The sequence below is a fragment of the Cebus imitator genome, unplaced genomic scaffold, assembly GCF_001604975.1.
Source record: "Cebus imitator isolate Cc_AM_T3 unplaced genomic scaffold, Cebus_imitator-1.0 Scaffold10, whole genome shotgun sequence".
In the NCBI taxonomy this organism is placed as follows: domain Eukaryota; kingdom Metazoa; phylum Chordata; class Mammalia; order Primates; family Cebidae; genus Cebus; species Cebus imitator.
Genome location: NW_016107325.1, coordinates 6,244,443 through 6,259,382, shown reverse-complemented (window position 1 = coordinate 6,259,382; position 14,940 = coordinate 6,244,443). Strand labels below are relative to the sequence as shown.

The window sequence follows — 14,940 nt, the reverse complement described above, 5'->3', positions numbered from 1 at the left end:
GTAGCTGGGATTACAGGCATGTGCCACCATGCCCGGCTAATTTTTTGTATTTTTAGTAGAGATGGGGTTTCACCATGTTGGCCAGGATGGTCTCGATCTCTTTACCTCGTGATCCAACTCGCCTTGGCCTCCCAAAGACAAGCACTATTTTCTTTACGTAACAAACAAGATTGGCCAAGTAATGTCAATTATTTAACAATATGTTCCCTTAGTCAGTATACATTAAGTATCACTTAACCATGTTTACAGTATTGTGCTGGGACTATGGGGGGAAAAATCAGGGACAGTGAGAGTGAAATTCTCATTGTTACATGTTTTCAACTTGAAAAGAGGTTCAGATCTAGTTGAGGAGATCAGAAAGAAGATATTCTGTGAGTTTATCAGCCAGTAAATAACATTTATTCAAAACTGATCACTATCCTGAGGTTTGTAAAGGACTGGATGTTGGAGAAACAAAAAAGAAAAAAAAAACAAAAGAATTTTCATAACCTGTTAATGAGAACACTCATTCAACAGCTTGGTAATCATTATATTTTGTTTCACTCTAGTCTACATATGTATCAGAAACTACAGAGATAATCAGATCCTACATACTGCTTTGATCCAATCAATTGCAAAACATTAATAACTACATTCTCAATTTTTCTTTAGCTAGCTGTCTTTGAAAACTTTATTATTCTCAATCTATGAAGAAACATTTCATCTTATGCAGGCAAAACATTTCATTCTATTTTTGCCATTTCTTAAAATCAAAGCCACCAAGAAAAGATTATTCCCATAAACTTGTTACTTATTGCTAACTTGGCATATTCAGCTGGATTGTCTGGTGTAATGTATATATTCTCAAAACTAAATAGATTATCTTGACACTTGATCTTGGCACAATGAAAGAAAAGCTCATATTTTCAAATATAAGGTCTGCATATTACTATATTACAAGGTTAGGATGACAGAGAAGCTAGGTATGTCTTTAAAAAGTCAAAGACATTTTGTCATTTGGTTGACAAACTATGAATTTAAGGAAATCTGATTATAAGAGGCTAAGTATGAAAAATAACTGGAATATAAATCTTAAACATGATGACTTTTTTCAAATATTTTGTATCCAAATGAATATGTACATTATAGGCATATTCAGTTTGTGATGATTGCAATCTCAGATATATTATGTTCTAGCTATAATATTTTCTAGGAATTTTTCTAATGAACCTGCATAACATCTCATGATAAATATGAGGCAAGCAACATCTAAAGTAGAAAACATTAGGTGGGCATTATAAATGACACTGATTTAGTGTGAAAAGGTCACAGTAACAAGAAAGCCACTAAAAGTGTCATCTGGACTTCATGGGCAAAGTAAATGTTTTGTACAAAAAAGTGTGAGATTATAAAATACATTAAAATAGCAGTTATCAGTAATAACATTATTTTCTTTAATGCACAAAATTAAAAGTACACTAATAAATATATACATTCTAGGCACAACATAAAAAGATTGATTTTGCTTCTCCAAGGAGCAAGTGATGGGAATATTTGATCAGATTCATGTACACAGTGTAAGTGGTACTGGAAGCCAGGCAGTAAGGGCTTAACAACTGGAATGAAGAATCAGTGCAGCGAGAATATCTAGTTAGACCCTGTTTCCCATGGAGACCATCACTGTTTCTGTCACACACACCCATTTCAGGTGCCAGGTGGTACTAAAACCTCATGCCCATCAGGATGAATCAGTTATTCCATCCCTTCTACTTCCCTAATATGGGTTGAGAAGGGCACTTGAGCAATGGAACACAGTCATCAGCACACATTCATGTTTACCCTTGAAAGAATTAGGTTTTAGATCCTAATTTAGACTGATCCAAATGAAACTTAAACTTGTAGGGATTACTTTTTAAAAGCAGAGATGGAAACGTGGAGAAAGTCAGGACCTCTGCCACTCCTCTTGATCACCATGACAGGCAGGGATCATGGCCACATAAAGCTACTTTAGCTTTCAAATTATCCTCTGAGCTTTTGCCTTACTTAACCCCTTGATCTCATCATTTTTTGACTTCTGGGAAGTTGCAGTCCCGTGTTTATCTACTCTCTCTTCATCATTGCTGTCTCCCTTTCCTCAGTTTCTATTTTCCCATTTCAAACATGCATAGATCTTTGCTATCACAAATTGTCACTCTTATGATTTCATTACCCTCCTCAAAAGGCATTCTGTTTCCCACTTTCTTTCTTTTTTTTTTTTTTTTTTTTTGAGACTGAGTTTCGCTCTCCTTACCCAGGCTGGAGTGCAATGCCGCGATCTCGGCTCACCGCGACCTCCGCCTCCTGGGTTCAGGCAATTCTCCTGCCTCAGCCTCCTGAGTAGCTGGGATTACAGGCACGCGCCACCATGCCCAGCTAATTTTTTGTATTTTTAGTAGAGACAGGGTTTCACCATGTTGACCAGGATGGTCTCGATCTCTTGACCTCATGATCCACCCGCCTCGGCCTCCCAAAGTGCTGGGATTACAGGCGTGAGCCACCGCGCCCGGCCCTTCCCACTTTCTTTGACACAAAGTGGCCTGTGTAGCTTTCTCCATTTCGTTCACCTACTTCTTTGTTAGTTTTTTGTAAACTAGCTTCCCATTCTGCCTCCTCTCCAAACCCAATACCATTTTTTAAAGCTATCAAGTATCTCTTTTCAAATGCTTTTCCTTATTCTGTTTGATGTCCATGCCACTATCCTCTCTAAAGACTTTTTGATACATTTCTTGTTCCTTGCTTTCTGTGATCTGACATTATCCACAGTTTTCTCCTTTTCTGATGCCTACTTCTTGTTTTTATTTATTTATTTCCAGCAAAGATATCCAAATTCAGCAAGATTCTCTTTCAAGCAAGGATAAATGAACAGGCATGTACCAATGTTAATCCCTGGTTCTGATCAAATTGTTCTTTCCATCTGCCTGTTTTCTGAGCGTCCCTGACACCTATGCTCAGTCTCTTCTTAGCCCTGTTCACAACATTCTCACTATTTTCTTTTATTGGGAAAGCTATTTTGTATTTCCATTTTGATTTTTTCTTATCCAAAACAGGTGTCCACTGTTGAAAGTTATCTCTAAATATAAAATAAAAGTATGAACACATTATTTTCAACATTGTATCATTACATCTTTCTTAACAACATTATAACATTGTGCTATTTTGGTCTGATTTCAACAATTTAAACTTCTAATGGTAAATAAGGATTAAAAATATTAAAAAGGTTCAAGGCCATATCTAAGTGGTTTATAGGGAAAGCATTGGTGGTTGCTGGTGGTTGATGCAGAGATTGTAACTGTCTTCTAAGAACATATTGCTTCAGATATCTGCAGTATAAAAAACTGTATACAAACACAACAAAAAGTTCTAATATTAAATAATGGGGTCATTTAAAGGCCACACATATATGCAGACAAAGCCTTAGAGACATTCCAGACTGCTGACATATCAAAACTAGAAGGAGCAATAGATCCAATCACATCTTTAATCCTAGACCTTAACATCACCTTCAACAAGTAATACCTGAATATTTCCATCACAAATATCACAAGTGCCAAAACCAAAATTAAATTTTCATTCAGTGATTTATGTTTTTATCACACTTTCAAACATAAAGCTAGTAAGATTTAGACCCAGTAAGTTTATTTTACCTTACTGCTCTAAATTTGAAATCTTATATTTTCATTACTATGTTTCTTTGGATTATTATAAATTTAAAAGACCCTGAAATAACACCAAAATAACATATATTTTCCTAAAGCAAAATTCATATAATTATGATGGACTTGGTTCCTTATCTACCTATTTTAGAGAACACTAGACAAATAGAACTTTAGAAAGATACTCTTGGCAGAGATGGTATAATAAGAATGCAAGTAACAGATGAGTGGCTGATTAAATACTTTTAAAATTCTGTTCAACCCTGAGAGTCAGGATTTAGGTCATGAATCAATTGAAGGCACATTCTCTGCTGAGTAACTTCTTCATATTTCTTGTAACAATAGCAACATTTGTAAAAAGAAAAGCCCCAAGGCCAGGAGGGGAAATGGTACTTACGAGTATTGTGTCAGCAGTTCCAGATCATTATGCATGTTGATTGGATATGCTTCACTGAGTTCAAACAACTTCTCCAGGGCCTCATAAATGAAAATGATGCAAATCAGGGAAGCAAAAGCTTCTTCAGTAAACCGAGTGATGTAGCAGACAAGGGAACTAGCATCAGTGGCCACAAGTATGATACACAGAGTTGCAGTCCAAAGTCCAATGCTAGCTCTTAAAGATAGGTATGACAACCCATACTCTCTGGGAGGAGGAAAAGGAAAGAACAGTGAAAAGAAGGTCATTTAACAGCTTGCTCCATTTTAAGCAAATGAAAATAAACCTCATTCAGGAAGTGAAAGTAAATAAGCTTCACATCCCATGAGTATCTAAACTCAAGACTGTCTAAAGCAGGGGTCCCCAGCACCTGGTCCGTTGCCTGTTAGGAACTGGGTTGCACAGCAGGAGGTGAGTGGCAGGCAAGTGAGCATTAATTACCGCCTGAGCTCTGCCTCCTGTCAGATCAGTGGTGACATTAGATTCTCACAGAAGCACAAACCCTATTGTGACCTGTGCATGTGAGGGACCTAGGTTGTATGCTCCTTAGGAGAATCTAATGCCTGATGATCCGAGGTAGAACAGTTTCCTTTCAAAACCATCCCCCCAACCTCTTGTGGAAAAATTGTCTTCCATGAAACCGGTTCTTGGTGCCAAAATGGTTGGGGACCACTGGTCTAAAGGGACACAATTAAAAGAGATTTCTCAGTGCTTAAAACTGGTGTTTTACTTTTAAAAAATATTACATAACAATATACACAAATCTTTTACTTTTCCTCTATTCCCATGACAAAGCAAAAAGGACAAACTGAATCAAATCAGGCAATTCTGTCTCTACCAACAGGTCTCCAAAAGTGATGTTGGGAGGAGTATAAATATAGTTAAGAAAAAAGTAGGGAGCTAAGGGCCAAAAAGTACATAACACTTACTTGCAAAATTTAAACAAAATCTTTTCAAACACCAAAACTGGTCCTGTACTGCCTAATATGGTAAGAGGCTGTCCACCAAAGAGAGAATAGGCTATCCCAGTCATGGATGCTCCAAAGAGAGATTCAATTGCACTCTGTGTAGAGATATAAATGGTTCAGTTACCTAAGCTGTACAGGCAGCCATTGTAGCTAGGGAGAAGACATTTAAAATACATGGATATGTGCTTTCTCCTTCACTATGAAAAGCCTAACAACCCTGGGCAAGACATGGGGTGGGAGGCTGACTAAAGGGGCCAACAGCAAGGAGAAAATGTACAGTAACAAAGGTGGGGGTGTTTTCTTCACTTTCCTATCTCACGTTTCTGTTACCTTACAAAAGGTTTAGATGTATTTAGGATTAGTGTCTGGATAGAAACATGGCCCAGGTATATAGAAAATGGATCTCTTGTGAGATAAGAACTGAACCTTAGCCTAGCTTAGGATTGGGGGGCCGAGGGCAAGGCATGAGATGAGAACCTTTTATAAGACTCCGAACTGGTCATTCTGAGACATTCCACTCCCAGATTGCAAGTCTCACTAGCCATAGCCATCCAGGAAATTCATACAAAGTTTATCTGCCAGATCACATCTCAAATCTCTCCTGATAAAAGAATCCAAAATTAAGTGCTCACTTAATCTAACTGGGAATCTTAAAAATGGATTATGTTTCAAAGTTCAGAGAAAAGCATAATACATACTATGCGCCCTTCAGTTGCTTCTCCCAGCAGTCCTCCAAAGGTGATGACAGGAGACATACACGCGCAGTAGAGAAACAGAAAAGATGCTAAGCACTGCAGGCTGAAAGCATCTCTGAAGTCACTCCAGAAGTATGGAGCTTTTCTTTTGATATCTAAAATAAGTCCCCCAAAAATCCTAAGACAGGGGGGAAAACACAATAGTGAAACCCAAATATAAAAAAACACACAACTCAAAATGCTCATTTGCTTTGTTGCCAGGTGACAGTATACGTTTTCCATCAGCAGAGGTGAGACCCACATTAACCTGCTGCATTGCGTTATAATGCGTTACTTCAATTCCTAACCCAATATCGTGTCCACCACCAAAAATCCCAGGTTCTCTTAAACAAGGTTCAGAGCTATTCACCAATCATAATCCAAATAATGAGATTCAAGGATTACTCTAATCTCTGTAACATTTCTACATCAACCTACTCCTCCTAAACTCAGGCCTACGACCCTCAATCATTGGCAGGTTTTCTAAATGTTTAATTCCATTTGGCATAGCAGGAAGTGAGGGAGGGAGGGTTAACTGACTTTTGTATACTCCAGTAGTGAGCATCACCCTACAGAGAAAAAGCAATGTTTAACCATGGCTCCAGTTACCTACTCTCTCTGCCAAAAAACAAACAAACAAAAATCCCTCACTTGATATTGTTGCAGGAAAACATCCAAATGTCCTTTTGGATGGCAGCAATACTTAGTAGAGACAGATAGGTTCCAGGGCTGTTTTCATTTTTAGAAAACTAGACGGGAGTCTTTATAATAATCAACTAGATAAATGTAATTTTGATCCACTATTGTATTAACATATCCCAACATCTGTGATTCACAAGACAATAGTGACTTCACTTGGTATAAATTCATTTACTCCAAATATATTCAAAATCATGTTGAAACACTTGAAAAAGAAATTTTTGGGGGGAGAAATGTATTAAACCATAAAATGATGCTTAAAATTTGAGAGCTTTTTCATCTATTAGAAATGAGAACATTAATAAGTAAGTATTCTCATTTTATGAACATTTAATAACAATATGAAGACTTAACATTTGGCCACTGTAAGTTGTTTTGCTCCATGGAATAATAATGTGGATAGCAAAATGAATAAGACTATGAGTACGTTCCTACAGGAAGGTTAATGTTAACGGTGAAAAAACTTATTATATTCCAATATACTGCCAGCATGCTGAGTATACTCAGACCATATAAAACTGTTAAATTTTTCTTACTTATTTTATGTATAGGAATATTCACTTGGCAGTCCTAGAATCACTTCAGAAAGGATTGTTCTTTTTAGAAATAAATTCTGCTGGCCTTTTAAATGAAAGATGTACATATTATGAATAATTAAAATATTTTACCAACTAATTTCCCTGATCTGATTTATCTGTAATAGTTACCAATTAATAACTAACCTACTATTATGCAGGTATAGGATCACTATGTTTTCCTGTATTGCTTCCATGAAAGAGCTATGGAGTAGGAGAGGGTTGAGAAGAATGAAACTTCAATTGAATAAAAGGACATTTGAAACTCAGAGAAGCTTGCAGAGAACCTGTGAAATATTTGTACACAAAGATGATCTTAGGCTTCTCTACCCATGTTTGGTAAAACATATGCACATTTTTTTATTTTTGGGATCATTTCTGAATAATTTATCTTATTAAAGTCACAATTCAAAACAGATTTACCCTACCAGTCTATTTATGCATTCATTTATGATTTATATCCCACCTAATCCCAAAAAGAATTTGTGGTGGTTATGAGCTATAAATTAGTAATTAATATTTATAGTTTTGATACCACTTTATATTAGACCATTGATTCTAATCAATTACTTATTAGAGCATACATTAGTCTGAATAGTTGTTATAGTACTGTGTAATAAATGTGCTTTCAGCAGTAAAAATCTAAATCCGGAAGTGGGAGTTCATTACAGAGAACAGTGCAAGAGCAGCCCAGATGTACACCAGCAACTCCAGGAGAGCAGATGAGTAATGGATACTTCAAGTCATGTCAGCAACAGAATCTGTGGAAGAACTCTGGAGAAGCGAAGATACCGGATATTGGTGACCTGGGAGGATTTAGGAAGCAGTAAGGAAAAGTGAACTTCGAAAAAAATCTAAGCGATGTGGCATGTTATACCTGAGAACGAGAACAAAAAAAAAAAAAAAGAAAAAAAAAAAAAAAACACCAAAAATAAAAAGACAGCATTTGAAAGTATGAAAGCAAACAGAATGAGTAACAAAGCTTCCAGTGAAGGGAAAAGGAAAAAATTGTTTAAACCATCTCAAATTAGGTATCAAGCCTGAGGAAGACATTAAAAGACATTTCCTCAGAGACAACACATAGATAAAGGGAAAGAACACAGAATTAAAATGGAGAGTGCTCAGGAACTGGAAAGTCAGCTTAGAGGACACATTGCAAGCAGTACAGGAAACGGCCTTGAGGGGAGGGGAGCACCAGTCCTGCAAAGCCTTTGCAACTGCCTTTAATTATAATGGAGGCTATACACACATATTCCCTGAAGAGAGACCCACCCAAGGGTTTCTGATTTTCTGCTCACACATTGCTTAGAGAGAGACAAGCTGTCAAAAAACCATAAAGCACCATTTTAAGAAATAAATTGAAGCTTTTATCTCTTCAAAGATGTGTGATTAGAAAAATAAATTATATAGCTGTTTCAAATCATAGCCATAAAAAAAATACCATTATATACATCCTACTTGCATTTAATGAGATAGAGCCTACAAGACTGCGTTGGTATTTAGTCTTATTTCTATCCCGAACCTGAAGCTTTCAATGGGTTCTTTTGTAAGGGTCAATTGACGGTTTTTCTTCTCATTCTCAGAATCTGGGAATGCATTTTATGCACAGCAAAATGAGAGACTAGGTAGGTATAATGAAAGGGTGTATCCACTGTTTTAGTTTAACAGTCATAACAATCATTAGTAACTTCAGAGAAATCAAACTAATTGGCATTTTCACTCTCAAAAAGCAGGTATTAAAAGTATAAAATAAATTAGATCCCAAAATAGCAATTCCTGACAGAGAAGAATGGTATGTCATTTGGTCCTTGAAGTCCATAGAAGTGATTTTCACTAACCTTCCAGTTCGCTGGAGTTCAGGTCCACTATGTCCTCCGTGGGGCTCTGCTTCCCCATGAGCTGCTGTTCCATTTGGTACAGCAGGTATCTTCCTCTTCTCCTGTGGAGAGTTTCTTTGTTTGTGTGTTTTGTTTTGTTTTAGTTTCAGGTGTTAATTGTAAATAACAGTTTGTTTTCCTTGAGGCAGTATGTACAATGGCCAAGAACCCAGGCTCTGTACTTATTTGTTATTTGACCTCTGGGAAATTATCTAACCTTTTAAAGTGTTAGTTTCATCCTCCGATAACTCAGGGTAACAACAGTATCTATCATATAGTATGGCTAAGAGAATTAAATGAGGTGATGGGCACTTACTAATTCTTTCAACTAATATTTACTGAGTGCCTAGTGCCTAGTGTGTGCCATTCATTGTAATAAATGCTAGAGCTGCAAAGGTGGGCAAGAAAAAGCATTCTATTGGTGAAAAGAGACAATAACTTTATAATATCAGGTACAGATGGGAGCTATGAAGAAAAATGAAATAAGGGCAGGGGAAAGAGAGAGACCAGGACGCAGGTAGGTTGGAATGAGGAAGTGTTAGTTATGGTGCTGTTATATGCCTAGCGTAGTTTAACTGTTTAACAAACAGTAACTATTATCACTATTTTTTAAAGTATATTTACCTCTGTGATTCCAGTTTGTATCTTTCTACCCAGTAGTTTACAATATGGGTCTTTCTAACTTATAGAGCATCAAAGACTATTGTAAAAGGAGGTTGCTAATTTAACCAATAAGAAATTAGTGGAGATTCAGGTAACTGCTGTTTTCCCATAGGTCTATTCAATTCACTTTTGTTGATGACAATGATTTTTTTAAAAATCGGAAAATTCTATTTAAAATCCTACCTGTGGTGACCTTAGAGCACACCAATGTGTTCAAAAGCACTTCAAAGGATAATAGGAAAAATCATAAGTGGTACAATTAAGATTTTTACTTGACCACCGTTCCAAAATAGAATTAGTGTAAACATGAAGAACAAAAGTGACCCATCAACTGATCTCACATGCAATGAGACATTTAGGTAGAATGATACAGGATTAAAACATGAAAAAAAGGTTTTGAAAAATACACAATATAAGAAAATTTATTGCTTAATATTCTAACAATTTTCCCAGGAATATGGATGAACACACTAAGACTGAAGTTCAAAGACAAAAGAGAAGTATCTATCAACTGATGAAGGAACTGTCTTTACAGGTAAATAGGTTACATTAATAAAGGGATTTAAAAGTTGCCCTCAATACCTACTTCCCAATCACCTAGGAAAACAATTCACGGCTTTCACAAGTCTCATAAAACAAGTTTTATTATGTGGTCTTCAGCGAGAATACTACTGACTAAATAAATTAACTCTGTTTTACAATGGCAAAACTAACAGAAGGTGATGTTTTGGGAGCCAAGTATTAAGGAAAAGCAAGTCATCAACTCTTAAATGTTGCTCATTGACAGGTTAGATGAAATGCAGGCTGAGAATTGACCACAGGACTTAGCATTGTGGAGATCATTGTTCACATACAAATTTTAGTGAAGTAGTAGGGGCAAAAGCCTCTGAGAGTGAGTGTCAAAAGAGAATTGGAGGGTAACTGGAGGCAAGTAACATAGAGAACTCTTCTGTGGCATTTTGTTGCAAAAGGGAATAAGAATAGTGGCAGACTGGGCAGTGGTATCAAGAGAGTTCTTTTATTTAAGATTGGTAAATTTAATAGTATGTTGTATGCTAATAAAAGCGGTAAAATACAGAGCAAGACTTGATGATATAGAAGAGAAAGAGGAGAATCAGTAGAGTTGTGCTCTTGAGTAGATGTGAAGAGATAGGCTCTTTCTAGTGCACAAGGAGAAGGCTGGCTTTGGCTAGTTCATTAATAATAAACAGGAAGGCAGAGTATGTGGATGCAGATGCTGACAGATGGGTAGGTATGATGGTAGCAATCTATAGAAGTTCTTTTTTAATTGTGTTAAATTTCTCAGGGAAGTAAAAGACACATCAGCATATGAGAGTGAGGGTCAGAAAGCACGTGCTGAAGGTTTGAGGAGAGAAGACTCAGTGTGAAATAGTCATCAAGTAAGAATGATTGGACTAGAAAGTGTAGATGAACTTGCAACACGGAGGGCTCACTTGAGGTATGCGGTCATGAATTTATGTGACACCAGTCGGTATAGTTACATGCTTTCCCTCAACTTCAGCTTTGTCAGTGTAGTATAGAGTAAAGTGTTGGATTCTCACAGGGTTGTGGTTTTGACAAGCAAGTACATGACATAAGAGAAGAGCAAATAAGTTGAAAGTACACAAAAGGAGGTGATTTTAATGACTGATGCAAAGTTCTAATGAATATTTTCAGGGTTATCCCTTGAGGTGACAGGTTACTCTTAACTGTAAGGAAGAGAATATTTAAAATGTTTGGATTTTCACATTTCAAATGAATAAAAAACATGGAAATTATCCCAATGGTGAAAATATTATTTGAATGAGTATGAGGTCAGAATATTTAATATATATTAACTCATTTTACTCCATCTAATAGAAAACATAGCCTTATGCTATCTTTTGTTCAATTACAACATACATCTTTAAAACATGAATGTTGAAAAGAAGCACAGAGCATATCTCTAATTCAAATTTGTTGTATAGAACTCTGCTGTCTAATATGATAGCCAGAAACTACATATGTCTATTTACATTGAAGGTAATTAAAATGAAAAATTTTGTCCATTAGTTGCAGTACCAACATTTCTAATGCTTGCTAGTGGCTTGATTACTAGACAGCATAGATATAGAACACTTTCACTATTGCAGAAAACTCCTTTGGACAGTGCTGATACATAACATCAATGGATGGGTTAAAACATTCATTTAAGGTCATACAAATAGATAATTGCAGAACCTAGATGCTTTGATTCTTAATTCAATGTTCTTTCTACGACTGTCTCTCAATACCCAGAATCCAATAATTAATTCTGATTTTAAATGGTGTCATAAAATCATAAAAAAAAAATTGGCCTCCCATCATCCCTCAGCTTGCCTCAAAAGCATTATTGTTCAAAAAGAAGATTTTTTCAAAAACAGTTACCTTCATCTTTATTGTTTCAATAGCTAATTGGTATAGTGAATTTTAAAGTCTCATTCCAAATGTATTAATATTTTGCTGAATTTCTCCAAATAACATTAATTAAACAGTTTCTACATATTCAGGAAGCATTATATTGCTCCTTTTAATATCATTAATACAAAGATGTATACAAGTACAGAAATGAGACAATCTATAACTCCTACAATTAATTAATAAGCAACTGTTTTTATTTTAGTAATAGATCAACTGAAATATTTGGCAGCAGTTACAGAATCATAAAATGGTAATTTTGAGAAAAGGAACTAAGTAGCCTTTAATAATTATAAAATGACTTCAGAATGAAAATATACAAATGAAGTATCTGTATGGTTTCTTTAAATTGACAGTGAGATTGACATACCCTTTTCAAGTACTCATGGTTGAGTGGTACAGCTGCTCATTTGCCCACCTCTGGCAAAGCAGAAACATTTCGAATTCCAGGCTGGGTCAATTAGACCAGCTATCACTTCGAATAGGGCAGCAGAGTCAGGCCAGGCTGGACTCCACAGAGCAAGAGCCAAAGGCAAGACTAAATACGTAACAACTTGGGAGGGTTGTGGGAGGCAGATTCAGCAGGCATAGAGGTGGCAGTATGAGGAGTGAGCTTAACAAACATTTGGTCAACACTCTTAACAGTCATGCCTGTAATTTTAAGAATTACTCAGAAAAGAGTAATGCTTTATATTTCTATCTTTCTGTATTGTATGATGGGTAAAATACATATTAGATGTTCATAAGCAAAATTTTTAAAATCTTTATATCATACATATACACAAAAGCATGCAAATATAAGAATGATAATTTTTAAATCTTCCCAATATTTATTGTTATTAGCAGTTATATGGAGTTTTCTACATAATATGATTAAGTCATGTCTTTTAATTTTCCTAATGTTTGCCAATTTCAAAATGATGTATGGAAACATAGAAAGACAGTAATGGGGTTTTCTCAGGTCATATTTTATATTGTTATTACAATTTAAATCTTCCTTTTGTATAATATATTTTAAGTAGGGGCTAAAATCTTTCCAGCCATATGGGACTGTTTGATTAGCAGGTTATCATCAAACTGCCAAGTTTCTCAGTGAGGTGTGTTGGGTAGTATTAAGAAAGATCTTGTAACTTCATGTTCCTTCTGTCTTAGAGACTATCATTTAAGTCATTTGTATCTTCTTGATGGGTTATTCTATTTTAAAGCATGCATTTAAAAGACAACAAAATAATGTAATTTCAAAGAATATCTTCAAATATACATACCTGGGAAGGAACATTTTTGGGAGGTTCTATTCGAATGCTTGGATCCCATTCTCCAGGAGGGAGAACAGTAACCTGATCCAGGAACTCATCAATCCCTGATACCAAATCATTACGATCTTTAGCTTTGTAAGCAACATCATGAAATACCTTTAGAAGAAATAGAAATATTATTTATAGTTTGCATATAATTATAAAATATTAATGTGTTCAGTGTTTTCAACCCAGTTATCTCCCACATGATTATAACAATTTTAAGAAACAGACAGCTCTGGCTCTAAAGAAGTTTATAAAGTAAAATATTATAATTTTATGGATCCATACAGATAACTATTTTTCTTAGGATGTCGGATGAATGTTGAAACTTCCAGAGGGAAGGAGTAAGGGAAAGAAAAAGGAGGATGAAAGAAAGCTCATTAAACCAGAATTAGGCAAAAATTATTTATGTGTGGGAAAACCAATTTCTAGAGGAAGCTTCTGCTTAAAAATAGAAATAAAAATTTATAAAATATGTTGGAAATTTTGGCAGTATTTATACCCTGGCATAAATAAATTAATTTAAAAGGTTAATTTTGTTTCAATTTTGAAAATAATACTAAGGTTATAAGTTAGTATTTTCTGGATATACAGTCATTCCTCAGCATCTGTCAGAGATCAGTTCTAGGACTTCTTGCAGATACCAGAATCTATGGATACTTGAGTTCCTTATATAAAATGGGGCAGTATTTGCATATAACCTATGCATATCCTCCTGTATTTGGAGGGCCTCCAACTTTCTATGGTTTCTCTTACAACCTTTCGACTTTACAACGATGCAAAAGTGACATGTGTTGAGTATGCCCCTCAAATTTCTTTTTTTTATTGCATTTTAGGATTTGGGGTACATGTGAAGAACATGCAAGATTTTTGCATAGGTACACATGTGGCAGTGTGATTTGCTGCCTTCCTCCTCTTCACCTATATCTGGCATTTCTTCCCATGCTATCTCTCCCCAACTCCCCACCCCCTGCTGTCCCTCCCCTATTTCCCCTCAACAGACCACAGTGTGTAGTGCTCCCCTCCCTGTGTCCATGTGTTCTCATTGTTCAACACCCACCTACAAGTGAGAACATGCGGTATTTGATTTTCTGCTCTTGTGTCAGTTTGCTGACAATGATGGTTTCCAGGTTCATCCATGTCTCTACAAAGGACACGAACACATCATTTTTGATGGCTGCATAATATTCCATGGTGTATATGTGCCACATTTTCCCTGTCCAGTCTATCATTGATGGGCATTTGGGTTGGTTCCAGGTCTTTGCTATTGTAAACTGTGCTGCAATGAACATTCGTGTGCATGTGTCCTTATAGTAGAACAATTTATAATCCTTTGGATATATACCCATTTGCTGGGTCAAATGGAATTTCTATTTCTAGGTCCTTGAGGAATTGCCACACTGTCTTCCACAATGGTTGAACTAATTTACACTCCCACCAACAGTGTAAAAGTGTTCCTATTTCTTCACATCCTCTCCAGCATCTGTCTCCAGATTTTTTAATGATCGCCATTCTAACTGGCGTGAGATGGTATCTCAACGTAGTTTTGATTTGCATTTCTCTAATGACCAGTGATGATGAGC

General features: G+C 35.9%; 1 protein-coding gene across 15 annotated transcripts in view; it reads right to left on the bottom strand.

Annotated features, from left to right (window-relative positions):
• SLC4A10 (solute carrier family 4 member 10) overlaps window positions 1–14,940 on the bottom strand; it is a 364,848-nt gene that overhangs the window by 74,330 nt on the left and 275,578 nt on the right. For 14 of the 15 annotated variants that reach the window (XR_005203352.1, XM_037745609.1, XM_037745617.1 and 11 more), the window contains 5 exons: window positions 13,325–13,471; window positions 8,922–9,022; window positions 5,774–5,948; window positions 5,037–5,170; window positions 4,069–4,314 (listed from right to left, as the gene is read on the bottom strand). Coding sequence is in view for 14 of the 15 variants with exons in the window: in XM_037745609.1 (XP_037601537.1) it covers window positions 4,069–4,314; window positions 5,037–5,170; window positions 5,774–5,948; window positions 8,922–9,022; window positions 13,325–13,471 (803 nt within the window). In the remaining variant the exon portion in view is untranslated. The remainder of the gene's footprint in view (window positions 1–4,068; window positions 4,315–5,036; window positions 5,171–5,773; window positions 5,949–8,921; window positions 9,023–13,324; window positions 13,472–14,940) is intronic. The other variant, XM_037745626.1, reaches the window with a different exon arrangement.